At 39.7% G+C, this 20,341-nt stretch overlaps 3 protein-coding genes across 6 annotated transcripts; 2 read left to right on the top strand and 1 right to left on the bottom strand.

Annotated features, from left to right (window-relative positions):
• Nucleotides 1-2,105: 2,105 nt before the first annotated feature.
• On the top strand, nucleotides 2,106-3,254 carry LOC125303440 (galanin receptor 2a). Its single transcript, XM_048257202.1, has 2 exons — nucleotides 2,106-2,111; nucleotides 2,337-3,254. Exons 1-2 carry the CDS (start codon nucleotides 2,106-2,108, stop codon nucleotides 3,252-3,254), a joined length of 924 nt encoding a protein of 307 aa, XP_048113159.1.
• A 1,125-nt stretch (nucleotides 3,255-4,379) lies between these two features.
• LOC125303177 (cytosolic carboxypeptidase 2-like) lies at nucleotides 4,380-13,106 on the bottom strand. 4 transcript variants are annotated; one of them, XM_048256744.1, is made up of 19 exons: nucleotides 12,985-13,106; nucleotides 12,423-12,575; nucleotides 12,117-12,299; nucleotides 11,925-12,029; nucleotides 11,659-11,806; nucleotides 10,343-11,131; nucleotides 9,844-9,997; nucleotides 9,035-9,161; nucleotides 8,761-8,861; nucleotides 8,066-8,154; nucleotides 7,784-7,844; nucleotides 7,081-7,173; nucleotides 6,699-6,749; nucleotides 6,425-6,499; nucleotides 6,136-6,189; nucleotides 5,896-5,971; nucleotides 5,551-5,670; nucleotides 5,010-5,064; nucleotides 4,380-4,641 (listed from the first exon to the last, which is right to left on the bottom strand). In XM_048256744.1, the coding sequence occupies exons 2-19, from the start codon at nucleotides 12,535-12,537 to the stop codon at nucleotides 4,530-4,532; spliced, it is 2,508 nt and encodes an 835-aa protein (XP_048112701.1). In that variant the 5' UTR covers nucleotides 12,538-12,575; nucleotides 12,985-13,106; the 3' UTR covers nucleotides 4,380-4,529. The 4 variants fall into 4 exon arrangements, with proteins under 4 accessions (XP_048112701.1, XP_048112700.1, XP_048112702.1 ...); XM_048256743.1 differs by having other exon boundaries at nucleotides 12,423-12,560; XM_048256745.1 differs by having other exon boundaries at nucleotides 6,425-6,484; nucleotides 12,423-12,560.
• A 113-nt stretch (nucleotides 13,107-13,219) lies between these two features.
• Nucleotides 13,220-19,735, top strand: bmt2 (base methyltransferase of 25S rRNA 2 homolog). Its single transcript, XM_048256747.1, has 5 exons — nucleotides 13,220-13,639; nucleotides 15,846-15,987; nucleotides 17,408-17,527; nucleotides 17,731-17,845; nucleotides 18,065-19,735. The coding sequence occupies exons 1-5, from the start codon at nucleotides 13,486-13,488 to the stop codon at nucleotides 18,689-18,691; spliced, it is 1,158 nt and encodes a 385-aa protein (XP_048112704.1). The 5' UTR covers nucleotides 13,220-13,485; the 3' UTR covers nucleotides 18,692-19,735.
• The last annotated feature ends 606 nt before the right edge of the window (nucleotides 19,736-20,341 follow it).

The following is a 20,341-nucleotide window of genomic DNA, read 5'->3' as shown; positions in this document are numbered from 1 at the left end:
CGTCAACACCAGTGAGAAAACTGATGAAAGACAATCCAAGCCATGTTTGACATTATGGGCTCTAATTTGAAACAGACCACAAACTAATATTTGCTAATTTATTGACAAAGCGCAGGGCGCAATCAAGCATAAATGGCAAATTAGTGGTAGTAGTGGTAGTAGTAGTAGAGGTAACATCCAGAGGGAGTTTCACAGAAATGGTGTGGCTTTGAAGGGTTTCATTTACAGAGAACTTCCTCATTTGTGCACGGACACACCCAAGCCTTGCAGTGACCCACCCGTGTGTGTGTGTGTGTGTTTGTGTGCATAGTATTAAATGAGTAAAATTATTTTGCCTGGTAATTATGTTAGCTTTTATTCATGCGCCAATGGCCTTGGTGCATTGCGTGCCACGTTAGTTATCTACCTGTAACAAAGGTTTGTCAGTGTGGACGTGTGTAATCAATATTAGTTCAGATGATTAACCAACAATTAAGCATATTTTGTTAAAGTACACATAGAAAATCTCTTTTGTATACACAGTGACTAATCACATAAACCAAGTGGTTTTAAATAACACTTTAGAATGTGTAAAGAAAACATCCAATGTGCTTACAGTACAATTATTGCACAGTATTAATTGTTGATATCACACCATTCATTATTAGTACATTGTTGGATTTCACTTTTTTGTCATTGAAAATGATGAGAGCAACTTTAATTTATTTTGAGAAAATATTTATTTTATGAATGTATTTGTTTACTGCTGACTTATTTATTTTTTTCCTTTTTGTGGATAAGCATGATACTGATCATGGTCTATTACTTTTTGTGAATTTCTGATGTATTACTAATTTACTGTAGTCTTGACTTATTTTTCTCCAACTGTCTGGTCAACAAACATGTTTTGTTAGGTCAGTATGATGCTAATATTGTCCCTACTGGTAAGAAATGTAACACCCTTGCACTGACAAAGTATATTATTTTGTGTTATTGCACCAACATACATAAAAACATATCACTACATGACTTTAAATCTCTGTTTGAAGACAAGTACAGTCGTCCTAACCAATATCAGTCATCTGTTAGCAATCATCAGCATCAGTCAAAAGGAAGGTGGAAGGAAAACAATAGTGTGTTACAGAGGAAAGATGACTATGACTATTACTGACAAATCATTATTTGTTTAGGAAAGCATAACAACTTGTTTATAGCCTTCATGCTCACTACTTAATCTGTGATGTGTTTTAATGAAGCTGGTGCTGTACTTTGCCAGAATAGTCTGGACTTAATGGAGCCAAAGTAAACAGATCAATGTGATGTGTTCGCTTCCTATTCTGAGAGCATCTTTATGAGCCATTAGAGACAGCAGAATCATAAACACTGCTGATAAGAACCTCAGTTTATGCACCAGCTAACAACAAATATGATTGTCAGAGTAAAGCCAATGAGTCAGGAACAAACCTGGAAAACTTACATAAGAATAGTAGCGAATGGTTTAGTGAGAATGGTTAAAGTGTGATTGCACGAGCATTAAGACCAAAGAACTACTGAAATAAGTCAAAAACAAGACCCAACTAGTACAATTCTATTTGAATGTAGTAAGCAAACATATCAAAATGTGACTTTTCCACACTATATTGGACTGTTCTCATATTATATGATACATTTAAGTGATGGCCTCAAAATAGTAGCAGAATATTAGCAATGTACACATCAACTACTTTGCAGTCCATGTAATTATAAAATGACATACTGATACAAATGAATGCCAATATCATGGGTAAATCACTGAATATCCAATGTAACAAAATATACAGGAATCAGTTTTAGGGAATCATTATTGGTCACTGATGAAGCCAAACATTTGCAGTGGAAAAGGCTCTCTTTCACTTTAAATGAAGTTCAGTCAACCAGAATGAATTGAGATCCAACTGGTGTGTGTGTTTGCCATCCCACTGATGTCAAGCTATTAGAGGTAGAGAATCTAAATCAGAGAGGATCCTGGAAAACTTTGTTACAATTTTCAGTTTTACCGTATTTTTAATGCCAAGAGAGTATTATTTGACTTCACCAATGGCCTACAAATATATAGTTTGGGTAACATAAGGACATAATACCATAAAATGGCGGTGAGTAGATGTTTGTATTTTAGCCTTGACAGGAAATTACGAAACAGAAATTTCTACAGGAAATATAATTAATTAATTAATTAAAATTAATTAAAATTATTATTAATTTTTTTACATTTAAATGTATGTCTACTTAATGTTATTGTTAATGTTTTATACTAATCAATTTAAAGTCTTACTTGTTCTTTCACGTTTTTGCTTTATTACGTCTGCTGCTGACATCAGGCATACAACACATATGCCGTGATCTTTGCCTGCACCTGTGGAGTGATATTAGGAATGGGTTTCTTTGCCAACCTGCTGGTTTTCTCCCTCTTTGCCAAGTACAACACGCTGAGAAAAAATCGTCTGGACATCCTGCTGCTCAGCATGGCCCTTGCTGACTTCTTCACCCTGCTACTCATTCCCTTCACTCTGCACTCAGCGGTCAGTTTCTCCTGGCCCCTGGGGGACACCTCCTGCCAGGTCTATCAGTTCCTGCTGGCCTTCCTGCTAGCGGCCAGCACATACTCTCTGTGTGCGGTGTCAGTGGCCAGAGCCATGATCATCACTAACCCTTACCAGCCCCTCACCATGGACTTGGTGGTCCTGATGTTTGTTCTGGTGTGGGCTCTCAGCTTCTTCATCAGCCTACCACTGCGGATCTTCGCCACCAAGGAAAACCTCGGCCCAAGTATGAACAATGTCAGCATTTGCTTACCCACCATCCATGAGCATCATTACCAGGTGGTGCTAAGCCAGTTTGTCCTCTACTACTTTGTGCCAATGCTAGTCATTGCAGTTAATTATGTCCGTCTCACGCTGTTTTTACATAAGAGCCCTGTGATGTCGGTGGCCAGTGCTCGCAACACTCGGCGGGCTTCCCTCATGGTTTTCCTGGCCGCTGGGACATTCACCGTGTGCTGGTTACCAGGCTACATACTGGAGCTGTGTCTTTATCTGGGCCTGTACCGTCACGGACAATCTTGGGAGATGTTCTACTTCACCTGCACGGTGCTGCAGTATCTGCACCCGTGTGTCAACCCGGTGTTGTATGTGCTGCTCTCTAAGCGCTACCGCCATGGGAGGGCAGTCTGTCTGTTCAACTGTAACAGGAAAAGGGTCCATCCTCAGGTTACCAGTGTGATTGACAGCTTCTCTTAAAGGATACTATGATGGGTATGACTATTTTAAAATCCGATGACTGTGTAATCAATTTCTGCAATCTATATATGCGGTAAGTAGGACAGTCTCGGTATGGCATAACATTTTATTTGGTAAAAAAATCCAAATTCCACTGCTAGTAGTCTGAGGTGCTACTACCAGCTATGTTTGAATTCAAGCTTTGAGCTTGTCAGGAGAGGAAACAGATTTTTAAAAAAGTTTCCATTCCGTTCGGTGTAACATATATTATCTGCATATTAATGCATATTAAAGTGCCATCGGTGGCGGGCCTATTTTAATAATTTCCTCGAAACATGTATTTTTTGTTGGATTTGTGGTTGGGTTGGTTGCTTGCAACTGTTTTGAAGTCTTAACACATTTTTACATGGCAGTTTTCTTTTAAATTTTCTTTTAAATTTAGTTACTAACTACTACTATTTCAGTTACATTTTTGTTTCACTTGTGGCTATATTTACAGCACATTTGAGATTTTCAGAGCACAACTGAAACAACTGTGTGCTTCTGGTATTGTCAGACAGATGTACACACACTGCAAGTACTAAATCAGGGAAAGGAATCGACATAAGACATAAGAGTGCTGATAGATATCAGCTCAGTCAACAGCCATATGGTTTCTGTGAGCTTCAACACCTTGGCCTCAATCCAGCCAGTGCATCATTCAGTAATTTGCTCGCTTGCTGCCCACATCTAGCTTACACAGGTGAGATCACTATGACAGTCTGACATAAGTATCGACAATTGATTCCAGGCCACCAGAGTTCTACACAAGGAATACTGTCATACCACAGTACTGTTATTTTTAGTTATCTTCTCATTTTATAGTTTGAAAAAACAAGCCAATTGCACCCTTAGTTTCCAGCCATTGCATTCTAGATAAGACACACGATTCTTTATGATTGATTGTAAGTGAATGCTCTGTTAGTACTGCTAACAGCATAACATATGCAGTGCAATAATCACCCTCACTCACTTGGACACTTTTCAATGTGCTGCTTTTAGTTGTTTTCGCAGAATCAAAACCTAGTGAAGTACTGTATGTAGTAAACTCCCTATGATGTGCAAATATATAGTAAGTACCAGTATATATATTAAGTACAAACTCTGTTTATGGTAACCTTAGCATACAGATTTTAATAAACCTGAAACAGGCGACTTCATGTCAACCTACAATGTCTATTAAGTGATTGATGCATTCAGTAGATTAAAGAAGACATCTTTGTTGTTGTTATTGGACATGTTGGTTGGTGATTTATGTCACGGTTTTCCAATCACATGCTCTGACTTCCTGTCTGGTGATGTCGCCTGATCCTTAACCACACCATGCCACTGACCACGCTTACACTCAGCTGTCCTGTACTCCCCCTGTCTGTATGTACACACAACACCAGTGAGAATCAGCATGATATCCTTAAATATTTGTGACAGCAGCTTTTGATTTCCGATGCTAGTTCTATTAGTATTTGGATAAGGGTATTAGTCAGCACAAACTGCCCGCTGGTTGGCTCTTTGAAGAAGACTGACATGAGCAGAGATGTGCACCAGAATATTTCTGTATTTGAATGAGTGTTGATCAACATATGAGCAGACAAGTCAAGGACTTCCCATTTCCAGCACCTGTCAGTATCCGTAAATAGTTTAGCAAGCAACCAACCAGGTCTTGCAAAGCAGATAAATAACAGTCCCTGTCAAGAAACGTTCTGTAGTACTTAGGAACAGTTATGTTTGTGATCCTACCTGTTAGTCATGCCAGGTAGCGTGAAAGGTGCAGGGTGTGACTTGGACCCCCTCCCTGTGCACAGTACATGACAAGGAAACAAATAGAAAACCTATTCAGTCTCATTATTCTGTCTATTGTAAATGTCATGTCTGATGAAATGCTGACTTCATTTAATGTTGCAGAGATATTATCTTTATTTTAATGATAGGATTACAACTATTTAAGAAGGAAAATAAGTCATTCAGGACTGTTCTGCCAGTGTTCTGTGGTCAGTACAACTTTTTATAACATTAGACAACAAAATGGCCATAGTAAAAGAAAAGTCGCCATAGAAATTACACATTCTATTATGTATGCCATTATGTCATTAGTGATGGTGCATGCAAGTCCAACACCAGACCTATTTAATTTATGTTGAGCAATACTTGTCCTTCACCGTGTTCAAGTCATGTTCATTTTCATTTCTATAGCTATCAGTTTTCAATTCTTGTTAGGCAAAGATCATCATTTCATGGGAAATTATATTCAGTATACTATGAAGAATTACAAGATACTCACACTGGACTGGTGATAGTCGCCAAATGCGCTTGTCTCCACATGCCAGGTGACCAAGGCCAGACAACTGGTTGGCTTTTCGTGGCGCCCCTGAAGGCATGGTGATGGGACCTAAGTCCAAACCTGTCAAAAACACATGTACGTTCACACACACACACACACACACACACACACACACACACACACACACACACACACACACACACACACACAAATAGGTATACACACACACACACACACACACAAACAAACTGAGGGACAGACTGCAAAATAAAGAGTCTAAAAGGTATTTTAAGTAAACAAAAAAAGCAATCTATTTAAACGGCGCAATAGACAGGTCTGTCTTACCACTCAGAGTGTTGCTCAAGCCCATCTGCATCCGGCTCCTAATGTAGCCTGCCATCAGGTGGCGCAAGTAGTCTGACTGAGAAGCGTACAGCACAGACAAGAAGATCAACAAACGCTTTGATTTGACACATTTGATTTAGAAACATATACCAGTAATGGGGTGAGAACATTGTGAAAGACTGATAAGAGAGTCAATCAGTCAGAGGTACAGTTTAGTTGTGTCTGCAAGGCTAATAATACCTTTGATTTCACTGACCCTTTCTCATTATCAAAGACCAGGTATAGCACAGACATCTGTGGAGAGAACAGAAAACAGACTGGCCTCACATGACACGACTATTTCAGAGGTGGAGAAATTTGACAGAATCCTGAAAAAGGCAGTTGGTGGTAAGGAATTACAGATGACTGAGATGAGATATCAGTATGATGGTTGTAGTGCACCCTGTTCTGTTGTTTATATATACATATTATGATGTATTTCTGGTCTTGTGGACTTTTTTTACAGCAAAGTATGCACTCTGGTCAACACCTTTCTGCTGGCATCAGCGGACTCCAGTGGAGCTTCCTGTTTTCCTCTCCTGAGCATATGCTGAGGAACACATAGCTGTCATGACGTTAGATGCACACACACACACACACACACACACACACACAGAGAGAGAGAGAGAGAGAGAGAGAGAGAGAGAGGGGTAAAAATTGTACTGTTATTAACCCCTCATCAGTTTCCTAGCATTTATTTATTTTGACAAGTTTTCCATATTCAGCCAAGTATTATGTGAATTGAGTTATGAGGAAGAACTCACAGGTTTAAGGGTATATTTGCCTTTCCGTACGCCATCTTTGACATCACTATCCTGGAGGAAAAGTATAAGCTGTCAATTAGATTAATCTGAAAATGAATGATAACTAATAAAATTCCTCCATAAGGAGAATCAACAGCAGCAGCCCTTAACCTATATTATTTAAGTTTTCACATCTTACATTTACATTTAGTCATTTAGCTGACACTTTTATCCAAAGCAACTTACAAAAAGGCAAACAATCAAGGTACAGTGCAAAAAAGACATGTTTGTGCAGTAATAAGTACTACTTGACAATTAGATGAAAGTCCTGCTTTGGTTAATCCAAAACAGGTTTTGTACTTTGTATAACTCCAATATTACATGATCATCTGAAGTTTATCACCTTATTCTCTTCAGGAGTTTTCTCTTTATACCTCAGTAGACAAGAACAGTCCCTCTGTTTCTTGGACTTCATTGACTTTTTACGATTAATCATCTAGGCAAGACAGAGGAGAAAATAAGTGGAAGGCAAAGTGTACACAAAGAAGAATGATAATTGCAAAAGGCTTAGCTGGATATGTATCTTAAAAGTGAAAACAGAATGCATGGCATTTGCTTGTCTTCAGATCTGGTCAAAATTAGATTTGATACATGATTTTAAGGTATAGTGTCATTTGTGCAATATACTGTAGGTAATTCATGTAAATCATTTTTAGCAATTCAGCAATCTAGGTAGGGTGAAGGGGTAGTATTGGGATTGGGCCTTACTGTTTGGGAGTTGTCTTAGTGAGTTAGCAATCCTCTCGACTACTTTTTAGTTTGATCAAACTTAGGTGTAACCCTATACTGCTGCGGCACTTTGTGAATCACTCAGTAAAATGCCAAGCATCTCAAAGTTAGGACTGACTCAGCCATTGTTTATAAGATTTTCTCCTAAAGTTGGCAATATATAAGCTACTTTTAGCTTTAAGATGCTCCTACAGAGCCATTGCTGCAAGACAAGCAAGGGCAATACTTTGCAGTCACATATGTCAGTTTCTAAGTAATGATAATATGATAAACCTTAACATTCTAAAAGTGAGGTGACATTTGTCCTTTTCATGCACCTGTAAGGCCTCAAGATGGGCTGGAGGCCCATCAGAGTCAGAGCTGTTAGATCCACTGGTGCTGAAACAGGACAAGATCAGATCATTTCATCAGGAACGAGTTGGACTCACAAATAGGACATAACAAACCAACATGTCAAAAACAATATAACAATATATTTCAGTGTATAATAGTTTTATTTGTACAAACTAGTTATACCCAGTATAATAAAACCACTGTAAGTATAATACAACTATATTATGGTACTATCTTAGAGATATAGAGGTACAGGTATAACGTACCTTACGTTGTCACTGTGCGGTGCTTCTGCAAGGGTCAGGGTGGTTTCCTGTCGGAGTGAGTCTTGCAGCTCTCTTATACACATATTGTACTAAAAAAAGAACGGCCCCCTTAAGTATCACAAACATTAGAAAATACTAGGCAATTCCATTCCAAAATTCAAAGCTATGATAAAAAATGTACAACTGAAGAATGCAAGAGTTTTTTGTTTCCAGTACAACAGGAATGAATGGTGGGTTGGGCTTGCACACAAAACCTCTAGTAAAGTTACACATTTGGCATTAGATACATATCTCTCATCAGTCTGTTAGTATCCTACCCATTAGAGAGCAGTCATTAATGTAGTCATTATACACTTGGGCTTTTATCTTATGGCATTATTATGGGGGCTTTTTATTGCCTCAATGAGACAGGACAGTGGAGAATGACAGGAAGCGAGTGGGAGAGAGAGTCGGGGTGGGATCTGGAAAGGACCACGGGGCGCGAATCGAACCCGGGTTGCCAGTGTGCGGTGCAGGTGCCCCAGCGAGTCGCGCTACGCCATCTTCCAGCCTGGACTGTATGTGTACACAGTCACTGGAGCTTAAAATCTCCCGGTAATAGTCCCACTCTGGCCCTGGTTTCTACAGAATATTGGTCAGATGAAGGTACAACATAAGTCTACAAGGGATAGACAGACATGGACCTTCACACTCACCTTGGTCCTGTCTGGATCACAGTAGTCCAGCAGTGTATCACAGAAGTGAGCTCCCAACATCTCTAAGTCCTTTATACTGAAATGGGTTCCCTTCTGTTGACCTGCAACAGAACATTTGATAAAAAACCCTCTGAACCAGCATAAACCAACCTGGGAAAGCTCTCTATTCATTATGGGTGTGGTGTGGAAAATAAAAACACAATAATTAAATGATTGTTTGCTCTACAGTAAGTACATAACTAATACAAAACATATGCATCTAACAGTCACATACCAATGCTTGAGCCACAAAAGGAGGTTTCTAATGTGAAGCTGTTGAGGATTCCAAGTTTCCATAGAGCTATGCGACCTGTCCCCTCCTTACTTCTCTGCACCTTGAACTTACAGTTCTGAAAGGAGAACTTCACAGACAGACAGAATCAGAAAAGTGCTCTCCTGGACTCTGTATATCTGCTATACGGGTAAAAATTCTATCACAGTACTGTGTCAGTAGGACAGTTATGTTTGACTTTGAGTGTGTGGCACATTAGGGTAACACATAGGGGCCGTAACCGTAGGGGCAGCTGTGGCCCACTGGTTAGCACTTCGGACCTGTAACCGGAGGGTTGGCGGTTCGAGCCCCGACCAGTAGGCACAGCTGAAGTGCCCTTGAGCAAGGCACCTAACCCCTCACTGCTCCCCGAGTGCCGCTGTTGATGCAGGCAGCTCACTGCGCCGGGATTAGTGTGTACTTCACCTCACTGTGTGTACACTGTGTGCTGTGTGTGTTTCAATAATTCACGGATTGGGATAAATGCAGAGACCAAATTTCCCTCACGGGATCAAAAGAGTATATATACTTACTTATACTTATACTTATCTGTATGGCAAACAACTAGGATACTCGGATACTTTTGTTTAATAGTTTTACATCACAGCTCGGTTGCTTTTCAAAAGATTGTGTAAGGTGTGCTAAATATTGTATAAAATGTAGATAGTTGTTCAGTCTACGATAATTACGAGTACTGCCCATTATTGCATCCAAATAAGTAGTGAGTGCCTTTGTTATGTTACATGGGAATCATTCAGTTGTGAAGCGCTTACCATTTCAGGGCAGTTCTTACTCAGCATCAGGGGAAAGATCCGCTCATGCAGCTGACGGCCGGCCGCCCTTTCACAGCCGTAGGTGAAGACGTTCTGCTTACGGCTGTGTCCATGGAGGTCACAGTACAGCAGCACCTCACGCTCCTCACACAATCTGACATAGAACACTTGTGAGTGTAAAAGGTTTTCAACCACTACGCTTTGCTTATACAGTATGTTCTAAACTGATAAACCTCTAGCAGTACCATCTCTACTATATACAAAAAATAATAATATATTCTTTAATTTACTTTTTCATTTTGTTGAAAGTTGATTCCAAATATTATTAAGCTGTAATGTAAGATTGAGCACACTAAAGTGATGTAGCCTACACTGCATTCTACTAATACTTTTGTAGTAATCATTAATATTATAGTCCTTCAAACTAGCATTCTAAAACAATGTGTGTTATGACAACAGGCTAGTGTGCATCCAGCATATACAGTCTAAACATCTTTACCTATGGACCATAGTCCGCACGGCATGCACAGTGGGGAAAGAGTCCTTCAGATTTGAGTTGTAGCTGCGGTTTAGGTCACTGCCAGTAAGAGAGCAGCGGTAATTTCCTACTATCACACCATCTGGGTTCAACATGGGCACCAACTTGAAGATGAAAGCATCTCGGAGCAGTCGTGCATCAGGTGTGTCACTCAGGAGGAAGTCCATGATGCCCTTCATGACCCAGGAGCTGTTGGTCTCTCCAGGGTGGACACGGGCTGTGATCACGATGGCCGGCTTATGGGCTGCTTCACATTCACCACACTTGCGTGAGGGACTGGTCACTGTCAGCACTGGCACCAAGTTGCCTGCCAGTGAACGACAGAGTGTCCGAATCTTGCAGAAAGAAGAGAGCCTGGGGCTGTGTTCTATCTTTGAGAGGTATGCCCACAACTTGGTATAAGTGTATGGATAGCAGTGGGCCAGGTAGCACGTGTCTTGGTCATAAGGGAAGACTAAACTCCAAGAGAGGGAGAAGCAGGGTAAGCCAAGGTAAAAGCACTCGTTACGAGAGTATGACACGTCATAACCTACACGGTGCCAACCCACACCAAAGGCTCTGGCCTTCTCCTCTGAGTACAATAGGGGTTTCTGGCCCTTCTCATAAAGACTGGTGGCCTTCAGGAGGTTGGTGATGGTGAACCGGTACGGGACGCCTGCCCGCATGTTCCTCACTCGGAAGTAAAACCACTGGGTGTGCTTCTTAGTGTAGAGGTCAGGCCGGAGCATGAGGTCATAGTCAAACTGCCCACTGAAATGAGAAGGCAACAAAATTATTAATCGTCCATGTGAAATGACCATGACTGTGTATGATCAATACATGACAATAGAAGCAATGTAACGCCTTTGGCTTAGTGAAATCTCTAAGTGCATGTGCAATTTCGGAATACTCTGTAATTTGGACCCATTGAAATGTAAACTTGGGGCATATTTACAAAAGCTGTTTAGTCTGTGTTTTTCTGATCAACATTTGAGCCTTCATAATGGCTATAAGTCTGAACATAGCCTTTCTTCCTTTAACAGATATCGGCCTTCTCACTGGAGCAAAGAGGCCACAATCAATGGTATCTCAATGGAACTCAAATCTGTTCTACTAACAGCCTTCATATTTTATGAATCAAGAGGCCTAACTGTTAAAAAGCTTGTTGTTGGATGTCATCAATTATACAGAATTACAAAATATATTAGTTAGCAAGATTAGCAATTACAGTACCAAGCAAACATTCCATCTATCAACTAATTTCATTACATTTTCATTCACACTGAAAGCCAACTTACATTCTGTGTGCAGACATCAAGTTGGCACATTCAAAGCGGCCCTCAAAAAGAAGAGTGGTGTCATCAGGCCCAGAGAGGGGTATAGAGGCCTGTGAAAGAGGTGAACGATTCCCCCCTGGACGAGACCCTGTGAAGTAGAGCTCCTTACCTGTAAAAGTATCTTACATGTAAATACATCTATATGACAGCACCATTCAGCATTATATGTTGTTTTGGACTTCATACTGCATTTCAGAAAACAATGATCATGTAAATTATGAAATGACCTGCTTGTGAGTTATAAACAAGAGTGCCTCCCCCCACATTCTGGTATCGGGGCCATTTTTCAGATTCTGGGATACAAAAAGGCTCAGGAGACGGAGACGTCCAGTCTGAAATTAAGTGACTGTTGAGTCAACACTTTGCACACTGTATATTAACATAGAGTATACTATTTGCAGTGTGCCTATTTCTCTCACCGATGTGATGTATTTCTTCTGGTATAACTTCACACTCCTTTGGCCAGCGAGAAAGGGTCTGCGACAAGTGTCCAGAGACACCATACAGGTGACGTGGCTCACAGAGACGAGGCACTGGCCGGCCAGAATGGATCTCAAAGACTACCTGAGTGGTTTTTGGTAATTGTGCAACACCATTGACATCTATAATAGAGGATAAAAGTCAAATGTTTGGACTAAGCCCTGAAGGAAAAATAAACTTAAGGAATTTTATTTGTCAATCATTTCATGTATCATTTCAGGGTGTAGGCTGTAGGGCATTATTACCTTCATTCATTACCCCTGGGTCTTGGCAATCTTCTGTCTGTTCTTGTATCTCATCCTCTTCAGATGTTGAGGAACTAAACGAACAGTGGTAATGGACATAATTTCCCTTCTTCATGTTGTCTTCATTCTTTCCTGTGCCTGTTAAGAGATGCACTTTTTCACGAGAATCCACATTAGTCTATAGGAATGGGGTTGGCTGCTATATTACTGGTGAGCAGCTGGATTCAAAACAAGCATGTTTCAGCATAGAAGGTGATGTGCCTTTGCCTTTTTCAGGTGTAAAAAGTCGTTGATTTCCACTGAATGCCCATACCCAGCTACAAGGTTGGAGTCAGTTGATGTTAAAATGATCTCCACATATTGTAAGTTATTAATTTTGCGCTAGATACCTAAAATACCTAAATACTTTAACTAGCTAATGTTACACTGGTGATCGCTGCCATTATTGCTATGCCAATTAACGCTAGTCTGCTAGCAATAACCAATTAGTTGTCCTTATAACTCATATAAACTATGCTAGCCATATGTTTAAAAAAAAAAAAAGATGTCGATGATAACTCACAAGATGTAACTGGAACAACAGCTTACTCTGGTATACGCCATCAGCATTAACCATCTAACTACTTTTAACAGGCAAGTAGCTTCTAGCCTTTTATGGAGGCTGAATTTGACATCTCCATGACAACCTGTCATTCTGTTCATTCTGTCATTCTGCCATTACTAATCTTACAATTATATTTATATATTTTCTTTAACTGGCCTTCTCTATTTTTTCCTTAAGAATTTTGTCCATAAATGTATGTATCAGTCAGGATTCACACCTGTGTATGTTTTCGGAACTTCTCTTGTAAATTTGCACCATAGACTGTATACATAGACTGTTTACAGTCTATGATTTGCACACTGTCAGTGCAAAAGAACTCTCGTGAAATCGTCCTAATCACGTGGGCTGCTAAATCTGCTCTTGAATCCGTCATGTTTGGGCTGATCATCTGCACCGAACACTGGTGAAAGAGTGTGCCAGCGTGCCGGTAGAGCACTGGATGTCCACCGAACTAATGCAATGGCCTTTCTTAACGGTGGTAGTGGAATGGACCAGGAGTCGTTTCACCTCATTCCTTATTCTAAATCCATCAGGACTGAAAAACTTGAACAGGAAAAATTATCTGGTGTAGTGAAGAATGTCCACCGAAAACTCCGCAGGAAATATGTTGAAGGTAGGCTAACGTTACTCGTTATATCATAGCTAACGCTACAACGAGACTTTACGAACATTATTTGAAAGTTAGCTTTACAGCCAACAGGAGACTGTCAGGTAATGCATTAACGTTATTGTGTTGCTTAACATCTAAGTAGCAAAGCAAGAGTAATTTATATTAACGTTAATTTCCTGTTTCCGTCATCACAGGTCTTTGATGTGGTAATCCAGTTGGGACTTGCTAGCTAGTAGCTAACGTCAATGGTGACAGTTAGTTAACGGGGTTGACGTTTAACGTTACACAGCTCACGCTAAATTAGCTAGTCTGGTTAGTTTATATGTTTCAAGGTCCTTTTAAAGATGGCTAGTCCGTTCAATGTCGTTGTTGTCTAGAAGCTAGTTTAGCGTTGATTAATTAACTAAGATTTGCAGAATTTCAACACACTCACAGCCTGTTATTCCAATACCTAATATCTTCAGAAGCAACCACTAAAAAGTCAGTTTCAGCAGGGTCTCTTGTTAAGTTTTGACCCACTCTGAACAAGATAAGACTGACAGTATCGTATAACACTGTCGTAGGCCTTATACAAAAAAAAAAAAAACGTCTACATAGCCTTTGTAGCGTTCGTCTGCTAGCATGGTTGTTTTGTGTAACTCAGTGTGGCTCAGGGGAGTCAGTCCTATGTCCCAAATGGCGTTATTCGTAGAATGTTGTCTAGGCATGAAACGATACAATTGGTGTAAGAAGACATTATGTTGGACAATACATAGTTTATAGAGACGTGCAAAAGTAGTGATTGCACTTGTCCTTTCTTGGTGTTGCGAGGGCTGACTCTTGTGTGATAAAGAGAAAACAGATGATCCATTCTTGGACCTTATACCTGGATAATAAGGCATGATCTGTTAAGCCTATCGCTAGCATGCATTATATTATCCCAGGGAAGTATATTGTTATTATGGTTTTATTTAGTGTTACATAGTAGCAAGTTAGCAGAAAACTAAATCATATTTTTATACTTAAAAAATGATTTAAGTTCTATCGAATACATTTCTTGTTGGGGAACTGTTTAGCAGCACAAATCAACTGTAGTCCTTTGAGAAGACAGGGGAGGCCCCAATGTTGCCTGCTTTGAGTATTTATTGTAAGGTTTCAGCACTTTTGGGGGAGGGGTTTACTGGTAAAATTAAGCAATTTATTATGGCACTGGCCAATTGAAGGTTAAAAGTTAATTTGACATGCTGTACAAAACAGGTTTACGTAATCTGATTTTCCACAGTATTTGCATGCACACTGAATTACATGCAATTCCGTCAATAGTGGGCTCTGCTACTGACATCAGTGGCTGCTTGGATCACTATGATCACTGCATGTGCATACACAGGAACATACACATACTGTACACTGGAAGACAGTGCACACAAGCTTGTACACACACACACACACACACACACAGACACACACACACAGTCACATACATACATACATACAGACACACACACAAGTTTGCACTGACACACAGACACAATGTTACATGTTGATGTGAGTGTAAACAATAGTAAGTCATATTCTTGGAAGCAGTCTTAGGCTTGGATTGCAAGGGTTTCTGAGCAATTTGTGTAGTGATTAGAGGATCTTTACATTAGAAATAACTATTCCAAACTAATCCATAAAAATTCTGAATTCTGGTTGACATATTGGGTTCAGTTGTTTAATTTGTGGCTCGTCTTTCCGTGCCAGAGAGTCTCATGAAGTTTATGTAAAACTGCATTGTTGTGATCTTTCATCACCAATTAAATTGACCCCCAGTAGATCCTTAATACTTTTTTTCTGTTATGGTACCTTGCAAATAGAGTGGCAACATAATTGTTTTCTGCTTAGAACAGGCAAAGGGTGCCAGGTCTTATAAGTTAACACACATGGTAGTTAGTCACTTGCTGTTGTTTGCTTCGGGGCGGGGGGCCAGGAGGACTATGTCTACACTAAATAAATATTAAACAAAGGTTGATAGATTTGCATAAAGAAAGTAAGTTAATGCCAGGTATGAATGCACATTCTCAGAGATGTTAAACTTGTGATAGATAACAAATATATAATGTTAATACTGGGTTAGAGATGCTAAATGACAACTAAATGATGATTAGGCTACAGCATTTAAAAGAAAATCTATTACTCTACTGTCTGGTAAAGAAAGGTGATCAGTGTTTCCTCTTCTGATGTTTTTCAGTGGGTGACTTTGAGAAGATTTGGCGGGAGCACTGTGAGGATGAGCGAACCCTCAGCGAGTATGCTGTGGCCATGAAGAACCTGGCTGATAACTACTGGACTAAAAACTGTGAAGGAGAAGTTCGTATTGAATGGTGTCGCAGGTAGGGCACTCTTTGACTAAGTATACAACTGTTCTGAACCATTAATGGCTGTGTTATGCCAATATTACAGCAAACATAATAGAATTAGCTTGATGTGAGTAGCTTGATTGGCACATGACATGAGGCATGCTTTGGACGTGCATGAAATGTTGGTAGGTTAGGAGGTAACATTGATGATGGTGATCTTTCCCCAATATGTCTCTTTTTTTTATTCAATTTTATATTCAGAGGAAATTGGAAACAATTCTTTGTTTTCCATTTTATTAATAACTTAAACCTACGTCATATCCTCCATCTTTTGACTTTCTAAATGCAAGGTTGATCAGAATAACTGTTCCTTTACTGGCACTCACATAACTTAAGTCTTGCTTTATCCAGCCATAGCACAAACACAACACATTACTTTCAGGAGCACAGATAGGAGGGGTGTAATGAGCTAAGTGAGTGTAAATATCAGCAACAGTTTTGCCAGAATCAAACAGACTCTGTTTTAAATTGTGTTGTAGTGACAGACTGTTTGGTGACAGACTAGTGTGAAGTGCACATCAGAGAATGTGCATCTGTGTCCTGTGAAGGTTGATGGCACAAGGTGTGCATCAAAGGTGTAACTCTGGTAATTGAGGTATGGGACTGCCATTGAGGGATCTTGTCTTTGGTTTGATGTTAGGCTAGCTGTCCTCAGGACACCCTTGGCAAGTTGGCATGGAACTCTGGATGGTGGCTGGGAGTGTACAACAAATGAGAAAAAATAAGATGGAACATGGATAAAAGCACTGCATGGATACACAACACAAGTACTCAATGATTGAGATAATAGGCATCATTTTGGTAATTAACTCCTGTCCATCCAAACTGACAACCAAAGGAATAATGTCAATTTCAAACATACATCAGTGTTGTAGAAATTACTTCAGAACTTATGGTTCAACTAGAGATGCACAGATATATCGGGCTAACACTGGTATCCGCTGATATCGGCCTTGCTGACTGATATTGATATTGATAGTGATATTGGCGAATATATGATCTATTGATATTGATAGTGATATTGGTGAATTTATGACATTTACCGATGGCAGTGGCTGATGTTTATTTGTTATGTTGCATCAAGTCTGCACTAGCTAAATGTTGTGTTATGCACGGACTGGGCCATTCAGACCTGACGATTGGAAGACCTGAAACTGGTTCAGTAATTTTTGAAAAAATATTTTTGTTGTATCCTTGCCTTAACAGCAAAAATTAGGTAAACAAACAAATAAGCAAATATCGGTTTCGGCATACGTTATTGGTCAAACTGTTATTTTAATTTTTTAATTTTTAATTTATATATATATATTTATATATATATATATATATATATTTAAAATATTATTATTATATATTTTATTATAATTTAAAATATTGTTATTTTTCTTCTCAGTATTTGTCAAGACTATTTTCTTGATGGTGGAATGAAGAGAATGCTGGAAAAAGATGAGAAAAGTGCAAAGTTTGCCTTTGGTGGGCCTGCTGTAAATGTCCAGTCTCAGTCCTCTTCAAGGTACTGTCTTATTCGTGTCGTCATTTTAGTGTATGAACTGAACTTTTAGTATTATACTTCTTTTCTTATTGTATTATTGGTCAATCTGTAGAAATTCTGTTTCCAGTAACTAGAAGTAAGATAACTAATGCATCTCTTAGTTGTTGACTTAAACCAAGATGTCCTGTGGATTAGTTGGCTTAATTGACTTATTTTTGCCATAGGTCTACTCTTCATTCAGGCAAGATCCGGCTATTGGATGTGGGCAGCTGTTTTAACCCCTTTCTGAAATTTGATGAATTCTTCACAGTTGGTATTGACATAGTGCCTGCAGTTGAGGTATGATTGAATAATTCCTTCATCTCAGTTTAGGAAACAGTGTTTGGAAATATTCTGACAATCACAACAATCTATCTGTAAAGGTGGAACTGTACATTGAGTTATCAATTTTTGGGGCAGCTGTGTTGGAGTATTATCATTTAGATTTTCATTTTTTTCTTTTCAAGTATAACCTTTCAGTGTAACCTTTACCACCTACCACACATTTCTGACTTGCAGAGTGTGTACAAGTGTGACTTCCTGAACCTGCAGCTGCAGCAGCCTCTGCAGTGGGCCTCTGATGCCATGGAGGCTTTCTTAGAGCAACTGCAGGGCCCCATTGAGGCGTTGCCAGCGCAGCTCTTTCAGGTGGTGGTCTTCTCTCTGCTGCTGTCCTACTTCCCCTCTCCATACCAGCGCTGGATCTGCTGCAAGAAGGCCCACGAGCTGCTCAACCTCAACGGCCTTCTCCTCATCATCACACCAGACTCCTCCCACCAGAACCGCCATGCAACCATGATGCGCAGCTGGCGAATTGCAGTGGAGTCATTGGGCTTCTGCCGCTACAAGTATGCCAAGTCCTCCCACATGCACCTTTTGGCCTTCCGCAAGGTCTCGCTGACCACGACCAGTGACCTGGTCAGCTGCAATTACCCCGAGATGATGTACATCCCCCAGGACTTCCATATCCCAGAGCAGGAAGAGGATGAAGGGGTTGTGCACAACCGGTCAGACCTGGAGGATGACCAGATAGCACTTGGCTTTACGGAGCTACCAGACATGCCGTATGACTCAGACTCTGGGGACAGCCAGAGCAGTAGTGCCCCGTTTCATGAGCTGGAAGATCCAGTCCTGCTTCAGAACTGAAACACACACACTCCCATTCCTCTTCATATTTGTCCTGTCCTTCCCCTCTGCCAGCCTGATGAGACAGACCTGCTGCCAAATGAACTTCTAATTCATACGCACACGGCCCTCTAATGGTTTTGTACAGAACAAGAACAATGCAGTTTGCACAACGGAAGGAGACATGTTTACCCCTTACGTATGTCCTCTTTTTTTGAAGCTGTGTCTCAGGTTTGAAGTTTTGGAAAAGTAAACCTTCAGATATCCTGTCAGTAGAACACTACTGTGCACCCCTAACATATGGTCTGGGCTTATTGTGGCCAGCCACCTATCCCAGAGACTAAACAATGTCACACGTGTTCTACAGACACTGCAGGTTTACCACTTTACATGTGAAAAGCAGGGTAATGGACAACATTGCTGCTGTGTTGTAAAGGGTTTCTTGCTAGAGTTATTCCTGGTTAAGGAAAGTAATAGATGAAACTTATTCTACAAATGGTTTCCCAACCAGCATTTTAAACACGTGGTTCCTTTTTGAGCTGGAATAAGCTGGAATTGGCCGGTTATTAATCATTTTCAACTTTTATTTTCTGAACATGTTTTATTGCAAAATGTAAGTGCAAGTATGGGTTATGCCAAATATTTGCGTAAGTGTTACTAAACTTCAGATATTTTTGTTAATCTTAGAAATGTCATGGTACTTTTTAAAAGAAAGCACACCAAATTTTGTTGTCAGGACGAGTAGGATGAGTCGAGTTTTGTGAGAATTTTAACTGGTAGAATGGCAAACGTTATGCAACTAGTATGGAGACTTGAAGGAAAAAACAAAGAATTCATTTGTGTTGTTCAAACTGTAGCTTTAGCTTTAGATTTTCTTGTTTTGACCAAATTAGATTTTACAAAATGTTACTACTACAATGGAGCACACCCAATTACAATGCAGAATTACACCTAATTGCACATAATTTGAGAGATTTTGGTTGGAATCTAGCCAAAGCGCTTGCATCAGTGTATATACCAGTTACCCCTTTCGTTGTCATTATATATGAAATAAAATGAGCCGTAAAACATTGTTTCACAATATCAAAGAGTGAGTAGTGTAAGAGTTTTTGTTCGGGGGAATATATTCTCTAGATGTGCTTGTGAGTGATACAGTTCTAAGTTGATAAAATTGTCAATATATTTATATCACAGTACATATCTGGTGTTTTTAAACATAATATTTGTCTCCTATATTGAAAGACAACTGCTTATCAACTGTTATCAGAACATCACCATTGCATCTTGGATATTTGGGAACCTGCACTAATTACACTAAATGCAGCCTAGAAGATACATTGTGAATAAGCCACTGTATCTTGTTTTAAGTAGGTTTTAGGAAGGTCACGTTACAACATATCAATTCAAAAGAAAGAGAAGAAGTCTATTGGATGTAGCCTACTTGTTTTAAAGTTAGGCTATTTGGTTTAGTGAAATTTATCAGCTTAATGTTCAAACAAAAAAGGTAATTTTAACTGCTAAGGTTTCTAAGTTGTGAGCAGAATGTCATTGTGTTTGAGATAATAGGTGTAAGACATACATTTTTACTTTTTCCTGATTGCTGCAAATGCAATCTATAAATTGCAGTTGTCTGTACGCCATGATAAGCCTTAAGATTAATTCTACTAAGAG

This window comes from Alosa alosa, chromosome 11 (assembly GCF_017589495.1).
Source record: "Alosa alosa isolate M-15738 ecotype Scorff River chromosome 11, AALO_Geno_1.1, whole genome shotgun sequence".
NCBI classification, from domain to species: Eukaryota; Metazoa; Chordata; class Actinopteri; order Clupeiformes; family Clupeidae; genus Alosa; species Alosa alosa.
Note: the sequence above shows the minus strand (reverse complement) of the source record. Positions and strands in the feature narration are given on the sequence as shown.

Coding starts and splice junctions, on each gene's coding strand:
- LOC125303177 (XM_048256744.1), bottom strand. CDS start 12,537: ATGAAGAAGGGAAATTATGTCCATTACCACTGTTCGTTTAGTTCCTCA. Junction 11,132..11,658: donor TTGATGTCTGCACACAGAAT/GTAAGTTGGCTT, acceptor TTCTCATTTCAG/TGGGCAGTTTGACTATGACC. Junction 8,862..9,034: donor CTTTTGTGGCTCAAGCATTG/GTATGTGACTGT, acceptor GTTCTGTTGCAG/GTCAACAGAAGGGAACCCAT.
- bmt2 (XM_048256747.1), top strand. CDS start 13,486: ATGGCCTTTCTTAACGGTGGTAGTGGAATGGACCAGGAGTCGTTTCAC. Junction 13,640..15,845: donor CCGCAGGAAATATGTTGAAG/GTAGGCTAACGT, acceptor GATGTTTTTCAG/TGGGTGACTTTGAGAAGATT. Junction 17,528..17,730: donor CAGTCTCAGTCCTCTTCAAG/GTACTGTCTTAT, acceptor TTTTTGCCATAG/GTCTACTCTTCATTCAGGCA.